The sequence below is a fragment of the Electrona antarctica genome (assembly GCF_951216825.1).
Source record: "Electrona antarctica genome assembly, chromosome: 5".
In the NCBI taxonomy this organism is placed as follows: domain Eukaryota; kingdom Metazoa; phylum Chordata; class Actinopteri; order Myctophiformes; family Myctophidae; genus Electrona; species Electrona antarctica.
The window spans coordinates 48,958,614-48,967,689 of NC_136810.1; the positions used below are offsets into that span (position 1 = coordinate 48,958,614).

The 9,076-nt window shown below is 42.6% G+C and overlaps 1 protein-coding gene across 2 annotated transcripts; it reads left to right on the forward strand.

Moving 5' to 3' along the window:
* The first annotated feature begins 4,437 nt into the window (after nt 1-4,437).
* On the forward strand, nt 4,438-8,784 carry LOC306923632 (ras association domain-containing protein 10-like). Of its 2 annotated transcripts, none has more exons than XM_079501834.1 (2): nt 4,438-5,375; nt 5,958-8,784. In XM_079501834.1, the coding sequence occupies exons 1-2, from the start codon at nt 4,837-4,839 to the stop codon at nt 6,991-6,993; spliced, it is 1,575 nt and encodes a 524-aa protein (XP_079357960.1). In that variant the 5' UTR covers nt 4,438-4,836; the 3' UTR covers nt 6,994-8,784. The 2 variants fall into 2 exon arrangements, with proteins under 2 accessions (XP_079357960.1, XP_079357961.1); XM_079501835.1 differs by having other exon boundaries at nt 4,440-5,375; nt 5,970-8,784.
* Nucleotides 8,785-9,076: the final 292 nt, after the last annotated feature.

Sequence of the window (9,076 nt, forward strand, 5' to 3'; positions counted from 1 at the left end):
TATCTTGCGCCACCCCATTAACCCTTATCCCTAAACTAATTTGCCATTTTTACTATTTTAAAAAACCTTTTAAAATAGTTCAAATAGCCGATCTACAAGCTCACAATGTCTCGAGGGTAGATCGGCTAGTTGAACTATTTTAAAATGTTTCTCAAAATAGTAAAAAATACGTTTAGGGATAAGGGTGGCGTAAGATGGAGCCCTAAATCTAAACACAATGTTAAGAAAAAATATATAATAAAGATTGTTTCAGGTACATTTGTAGGCAACGGATAAATCCTCATTTCTGTTGTCGCAAAGCAGAAATGTTAATAAACATTAATAAATCAATTAAAATACATCATATCATACACACAGACATACTAATGGAAAGCACTGTGATGAATTTTTAAAATAATATATGTTTTCATCATCTGTAGTATACACACTGTAAGGTCAAATTACACAAATGTGATGCTTTCGGCTAAACTCGTGGCACGGTAGTTCAAGTCAGAATTCCTTAGACTCGCACTGAACTGAATTACCCTTCGTACTAGGTCTTTGAAGAGTAATGTCATTCAACCTCGATCATCTGCCTGAATACATTCTCCAACTGATTCTACTAGTTCATTTGAACATCCTTGTGTCTATACTGTAGCCTGAAATGCCGTTTTATTCGATGGCAGTGCCTTTTAAACGATTATGAAGATTTGGGATGCGATGCGATTGTGTCTATGTCTACAACTATGTCATTTCCCTGTTACTGTATCTCACAAACTTCAGAATCTATACATTTTGTGCTTTAGATATTATGAAACCCAGACTCACTATTTATCTCGACATTAAAATGGTTTGCTTAATTATTAGTGATTAAGCACAGATATCTGACTAAAAACAAATGTCATTACTGCATTTGTCCTGCTTTTCAAAAGCCAAAAATAAACTCTGTTAGTTGATAAGGATTATCAGGTGTTGTTTGGTCGTAGGTCCACGCCATGCACTGTAGCATTAAGTGCCTTTGGTTGGTTATCTTCAAGCTTTCTAAGGTGATAACAAACCTCAAAATTATAAATTGAGATATATTTTTTTCTTAATATATAAATTATGATGCTAGTAAATTGAGTCTGAGATGTTTGGGAGAATTTATTTAATAATTTGGTAGTGTGCGTTCTACATCAATTTTAACTAAATTGAAGGGGTGATTATCCAAATCCTGAAATTCCTAGCTATTTTACATATTTTCAAAAACATTTCCTAAATTAAATGTATAGCCATTCGGGGGCATGTCATTCCAAAGCATCTTAGACATGTTTTCTTATTTTATTTTATTTTTCTTCAAGAAAGTGTGTCTGTGGAAAAGCCATTAATTAAATCTGGTATTGGCTGCATTTTTCTTGTAGGTGTGAACCTACATATGTGATGGTCCAAAAACGAACATGCTTACTCAGTGTAACGCTGTAATGCTGGCTGATTTACACACGAGGTTGAGGTTGACAGTGGTGTGGTGAACTATTATGTGTACAGTGCGTCTGTGTAAATCATCTGGTGCGTGACATCCTCACAATGACTGAAAAGTACCTGTGGCCTGTGTAGGAATGTCACCTGATACTGAGATATCCATGCAATGTATAGCTCTGTCTCCAAGACTTAACAAAGATTTATTATAGCGTTCTATTGGTAATTTATATAGAGATCATAGTACCCATTATAGGCTAATCTATTGGACAATATGCTCTTGTTTATAAAGTAGAGTGTTCTCACGTTCTCATTACACAAAACGTCTACCGACGTGAAGTAATGCGCACACAATGTCTAAAGTTGTTGAAGGGGATTCAGCAGTATATTTATGTGAGTTCGTCATGAATCCTCTCTAGTTTTCTGAGTTATTTGTTATCGTCTTGTACATGCAAAGTTGGGCGTAAATGTGTCCTTTTTTCCTTCCCCAAAACAACACTTGTGGCACATTATATAAATGTTGTCTGTAATCAGTTCCAAAATGGCCTTGAATATTTTTGCTCTAGTGCATTCACAGAATATCTGTCAGTTCACAAGGGATTTTTGATAAGGTGCTTTGTATAAAGGTGACAATAATGTTTGGTACAGATGTTCTGTATATCTTTGATATTCTAATGTTTATCCTATTTTGTGAAGAGAATTTAGGAAAATACGAAACTTTGGCTATGTGTGTCTGTTGGTACTGCACAGGGTCTGATCTTTTGCTTTGTAAGTTTTTCCCCTCATGGCTAAAAGTATGTTAGGTATTTTATAGCTTTGTAGAAACTTTGTACGCATATGCTATTCAGTTTAAATAAATGTTCTGTTCTAACTTGTCCTTTTCATGTCTTTGTCCGCAGTCATCCATGTGAGTGAAAACTCATTAGTACTCGATTATTTTTTTTATACGATTAATGATTATTTTGGGGCGGCAGTGGCTCAGTGGTAGAGTGGCCAGTAGAGCGGCTGGATGGGTTTCCAGTTCGATCCTGGGCTCCTCCAGAGTTAGTGTCGACTGTCGAAGTGCCCCATTGGTGTATTATACATTATGAACACCAGAGGGCAACATGGTCGTAAGAACTGAATTCAAAGCTCTCATGACCTCCAGGGACACAGCAGTCATGTCAACTTTACTCTCATTTTGGCCCAGTATCCTGGAGCTTTAATTATACTGACTTTATCTGACAGATTCACTTATTTCTAGCCTAGATACAGTACTAGTACACTAGGATAGACAAGGGACATGGGCTCAATGCCCTGCCAGATGTATCATAATGCCCAAAAGCACTAAGCCCTAGACAACTAGTAATAAGCCCATAGACCAGACAGATTTGATGACCTCAGATGAAATGGGAAGACAATTGTATTTTCTACTGCAGCTCAACGCGGAGATACCTGCAGGCTAACTGGCAAATTCTTTATCTTTTGTGTGTATGCATGTTTGTAGAATATGTTTGTGTGTCTGTGTGCATATGCGTGAATGTAAATAATATGGATGGATATGCATGTGTTTAATGTGTGTGTGTGTGTGTGTGTGTGTGTGTGTGTGTGTGTGTGTGTGTCTGGAATGCAACGTGTGAATTATGCATAAAATGCACTTACCGGTGTGTGTGCGTGTGCGCGCGTGCGTGTGCGTGCGCAGCCTGCCCTCTTATCAACAAACTTGACCTGATGGCATTGACCAAAGGCTAAAGTGAAATGGATCAGGGCAGGCCTACATGCAATATAATAAACACACACACACACACGAAGAAGAGCACTAAAATGCCCTTTCACCCCCACGCTTATCGCATACACACATCAACTATAGCCTACATAATACTCTTATTATTTGACGTGTGACAGCCAGGGCTGAAAGGGCTGATTATGTCACTATACACAGACCACTGGGAAACGTCCACTGCAGCATAATAATAATAGTCCAATGATGGGAGGATTTTCTTATGTTGATGGTCAGTTCAGCTAAGCTTTATTATCCCCAAACATTCAGCACAGTGCAGGGGATTTAGATCTATGAGTAACAACAACTCATCGGTGGACACAGGGGTAACGTTTTTCAGCTGTGCACACACTGACTGCACAGTATCTTGGTTTCGGTGTATCATAAATCATAAACAATTGACTTTATACTTCCATAGGCGTCCTTATTTGACTGTGACTTGACGTGAATTTAGCTCTTATTAGTTTGTCATGCATCACCTTGACTGTAGTAGCCTACTACTATACAGCATAAACATGGGAGCCTGACAATATCATTAGAAATACAATAAATATAGGTCTGATTTAAAGAGCTTTAGTACAAACCGTGTTACAAACACCTCTTTTTATAGGTCATCATCATAGGACTAATTTAATGGAACCTCAATGAATGATACAAGGCGGTGACTGTGAGATCAGGATGCTCCCATGATGCACCACAGATGCTACAGTACATGTACTGACTATCAGCACAAAACCCCCGACATAAAATCTCTAAAGTCAACCACAGACATCACCACCACCAATCTTTCATGTTCTGTCCTGCAGTGCCTATTAGCTAGCCATTGGTCTCTCTGGGTCAAAAGTCGAAAACCTCAGTAGTTACTTTGTAGATTTTGATTACAAAACATACATTAATGAACCACTTCAGCCCTACACAATTCGAAGATAGCCGATCTATGCATTGGGAGCATGTAGATCTGCTATTTTCAAAAGATGTTTATATATTATTATATTATATTATATATTTGAAATTGAAAACTTGAAATTGGACATTCTGTTAAATGAGTCGGATACTTTTACTTTTGGTACTTTTAAGTACCACGGCGAGAGAGAGAGAGAGAGAGAGAGAGAGAATGAGATAGAGAGAGAGAGGGGGGGGGGGGGGGTGCGTAGGGACTCGTCTCGGAGGCGTGTCCCGTCCCGTGGTTTAGGGATAGCACCTTGTAGTTTGTTGTATCACACACTAGTGTGCGCCTGCCGAGGGGGAAGGTCGCGCCTCCTCTCTCCTCTTCAGTGCACCTAACCGTGCGAGAGAAAGAGGCACGATGATTGAGGTCCCGGACAGAATAGTTGGTCTGTTTAGACACCTACTACTACCGCTGGGAATAACGCTGGATGGATAATGGTTTTTTTTGTACCGATATATTTGACATCCCATACTAACGTCGCCAATCCGGACTAGGCTAGACTGCGCTACCGCTACGTTACGCGGACAAAATAAGTTTTTGGTTGGGCTTTTAAAGCTGTGTGTGGAGTTATACGGACTCCTGAAAGCGGAGATTTCACACTTTTCCTTATGTGCCCACGGCTGCAATCAATCTACAAGACGAGAGGATTATTTGACTAAAATAGCCTTCAGTCGGGACTCTGGGAGGAGGAAGGATGGAGTTGGAGGAGGGCCCGGGGAAGATCTCGGTATGGGTCTGCCGGGAGGAGAAGCTCGTCTCCGGCCTGTCCAAGCGGACCACCTGCGCCGACGTGGTCAAAGTCCTGCTGGAGGACCAGAACCTGCAGCAGGGCGCCTCGGCGGCGATGCTGTCCGGCTCGCCGCAGTCCTACTGCGTCGTGGAGAAGTGGCGAGGCTTCGAGAGGACGCTGCCCAACAAGACCAAGATCCTGCGCCTTTGGGGCGCGTGGGGCGACGAGCAGGAGAACGTGCGCTTCGTCCTCGTGAAGACCGACGCGTCGCTGCCGAACAACGGGCCGCGGAGCGCCGAGGCGCGGGTGGTCCAGAGCAAGGACAGCGGCGTGGTGAGCTGCCCCGTGCCGGGCGGCGGCGCCCCGGGAGGCGGCGGCGCGCTCAAGGGGAGCGCAAGAGCCTGCTGGAGCGCCAGTACTGCCGCTGCGGCCGCGGCCGCCGCTGCGGGGGTCACCAACCTCTCGCAGGAGAAGCAGAAGCGCGTCGTCAGGAAGGCCTTCAGGTATTGTCCGATTGATTTGACTAAATACTTTATTATTATCATCAGTTTGCAGAAGAAAAATCACAGTAAATTACAGTTCAATAAATACAAGGTTTGCTTAAGAGGATTTATAACCCAAGAAAGCACTATAGCCTGGCGGAATATCCTTCATTCAATAGCCTATTCAGTGCTGTCACGATTAAAGTTGACAATTATTTGTCGCACACATAATTGCGATTAACGATTTAATAGTGTTTTGTGGCATTGAACACTGGAACGTTATGAATAAAGAATACTGTTGCTGCTGATAAATACCTAAAATATACAAAGAAACTAGCCTACTGATGTCCTATTCATTATTACACTTTAAAAAGTAAGTAGGCTTAGCAATAGGCATATTCAGTAGGCCTATCTTTATACTTTTCTTGTATATTTAAGGTATTTATCCAAAAATAGCGTAAATAACTGATCTACCAAATTGCAGCTGTTTTTTAATCTATGAACATTTTTCAACACGATTCGACAACGATTCTGACAAAAAATAATTGTGATTTATCTCAAAATAATTGCGATAAGACATCGATCACGTAATAACTGTGACAGGCCTCCCCTCAGGAAACTGGACAAGATGAACAGGAAGAGAGAGGAGGCCGTCGTCTCCAAGGACAAGTTCTCCGTGGAGAAGATGGAGACGCTGGTGCACCTGGTGATCTCCCAGGACCACACCATCCGCCAGCAGGTCCAGCGCATCAAGGAGCTCGACAGGGAGATCGAGCGCTGCGAGGCCAAGGTGCACTTTGACCGCATCAAGAGACACGGCGTCAACTACGTGCAGGACACGTACATGGTGGACTCCTCCTCCTCCTCCGCGGCGGACACTCAGGCCTCTTCTTCGGACTGTAAGCGCAAGGCGGAGCGCCAGGACGGCCCGACGGGCACGACGGGCGAGTCCCTCGCGCAGTTCGAGGAGTACGCGCGGCGCTGCGAGGAGGTGGTGCGGCTGCAGGAGGAGCTGACGGAGCGCGAGGCGCTCGTGGACAGCATCACCGGCGAGATCCAGGAGGAGCTCAACCAGCGGTGGATGAAGCGGCGGCGCGAGGACCTGTCCGCGGGGAAGGACACGGACAGCCTGGCCGAGTCCGTGGACGCAGCCATGACCGGCCCTCCTCCGCCTCACAGTCACAGCGGCGCGCGATGCGCAAAGCCAGACGTGGTGGAGGCTCCGTCGGAGAACGAGCAGACACTGGACGAGGAGAGGATCAGGACTCAGCTGGACACTAGTCTGTACATCGGTCTGCGGCTGAACACGGATCTAGAGGCGATGAGGGGGGACTTGGGCCTGAGTCTGGCACTCTGGGAGACCAAGGAAAGGGAACTGTTGGATTTATTGGCCAAAGTTGAAACGATGGAGATAGAACAGGTGAACAGTACATTGCTACCTGCCGAGGTGAAGGGAGCCTCCGGTACGGTGGCTGAGGTCGAGTCTGTTTCTGTGGAAAGGACCGGCGGCTGCTGGGTGGAGCAGGCCAGAGGTCTGTCAAAGACCTGCAACACAAATGACGAGGACTCGGACACGGGCCTGAGCTCCATGCACAGCCAAGACTCTGACAACCCACCTGTTTGCGAGTCGTTGGTATAACGCAATAACTGGAATTATAACAGACAATTTTATGCAAAGCAAAGCCACAAACTCAGGGGCAGTGAAATCAAGGTCGGCAATATACTGTAGGCTAAGCATGGACACTAATTCTATAGCAATAAACAATAATAAATTAGGCAATAAGTAGCCTAACGAACGCACAGAGCGCTAATAGGTTAGTATGAGGAATAGTCCTGGGGATTATAAGTCACTCATGATGATGCAGCATAGTATGGAGAATGAAAATGTTAACAAATAATTTAGTCTGAAATGTAGACTAGAGCAATAAAAAGCAGAGAAGCCTTTAATTCATTAGCTTTCTAAAATGTCACTATCATCCTTCAGTAATCTGCTAACAATCCCTATATAGCAAGTCACTTATACACATATAGCCTATGATAGCCTAACTATGACTATTTAAACCATTAAACCGGAATTTATTAGCAGTTTGATTGGTTCGCCAAATTCACCCCAGTCTGGTGAGACTTGTGACTATCAGATTGAAAGATTGGTATTCTTTAGCCTAAGTTACCATCTAACATTCAGTATTCTAGTGAGTCAGTCATTTTTGGTTGTTGAGTTGTATTCAGAATAATAAAAACTGAATACATACATATACTGGAATAGAGCAACCGACTCCAATCTCGCATGTTAAGCAGGATTGACAGAACACTTATTATGTCATCATTATAAATGCTTCATATCTGTCTCAAACACAAAAGGACACTATTTATTGCATCTAGAAATCGAGAGACATCGAACACTGTATTTTCATCCCATCTGTGTCACTCACAGTCTTGTTACATGCAGGCACCAACACCTGATTCTGAGCTTCTGGAGAGTTACAGATCTGATCAGGAGGAGAACATAAATACATTTCCAATAGCTTCCTGTGTGGAATGAAATAAACACATGGGATCTGTGCCTGTGTCATGAAGGATTGCCATTAGCTTGTTTTGCACTCATTTAAATTCAGCCGTGGAGTTGCTGTAGGTCTCTGTGAAGATATCCTATGTGTTTCCCTCAATCGCATTTAGTTAGACTCAATTTTGACCCCCCCCCCCACCCAATAGCACATTGAAGTAATGGATTATTATTTGAATCAGAGTCGGTTAAACAAATCACGTGTGAAAAGAACTAAAATGGATAGAAGTGACCCAATTAGTTACATAAACCCATTAGATAACATAGTTCATATGGCTACATTCCAATAATGCCTAATAAAAAATATATAGGCCCTACCTATTTTTTAATTAACTGACTTCAACATCTCAAACACACTTGACATAACAAGACTGTGCCTTGTGTTGTACTGTAACATAACAGGCCTATAAACATTTAACTGAAAGTCCTTTCCGTGTTTTTGACCTCTGACCAGTTAAGCATTTGATCATTTCACATGTCCAACAGTGTTAAAGAAGTCAGTTAAAGTTTGTAGAAATACAATCCTGCACTTAACTGAAGAGCACTTATTGTATATATTTGCTCAAGCAAGAAGCTGCAGGCAGATAACTTGTAGGTTTGAGGCTGTAAAAGATGCTAACTCATCTCATATGCTTGATTTACACTCCGTCCATATGACAGAGTCAAACAGCAAAGTATAAATCAGGAAGCTTTGGAATGGGCTAATTAGTCTGTCAGTGTGAACACCTGTGAAGTTTTAAGATGCTTTTGGAAACCTGGCCTAACTCCCTAAATCCCATTGTCTTCCAGCTGTCAGACATGCAAAATTGAAGGTAAACAATATTAAGCTCTAACAATAATTATTCAGTTTGTACTTCCAGTTAACATGCAATTTAAGTGGGAAGTGTGTTCCTGGATGGAATTACACATGAACACAGACAGAAAGGCATTTTTGAATAACCTTTTTGGCTGTTTTGGCTACTCCAAAAACAAGAAAAAAACCCGCTGGCAAGGTTACCACTTGTTGTAATCCATTACCAGATTACCATCAGAAGCAAATAATTGACATAATCTTTGAACTAAATCTGAAAACCTATTTTGGATTCAATCCTCTGGACAACCATATGAACTTTTACAAGATCACCGGAGCGTTAGTTGGGGCCCCTGCAAGTACCATTAT

Coding starts and splice junctions, on each gene's coding strand:
- LOC306923632 (XM_079501834.1), top strand. CDS start 4,837: ATGGAGTTGGAGGAGGGCCCGGGGAAGATCTCGGTATGGGTCTGCCGG. Junction 5,376..5,957: donor GTCGTCAGGAAGGCCTTCAG/GTATTGTCCGAT, acceptor TAACTGTGACAG/GCCTCCCCTCAGGAAACTGG.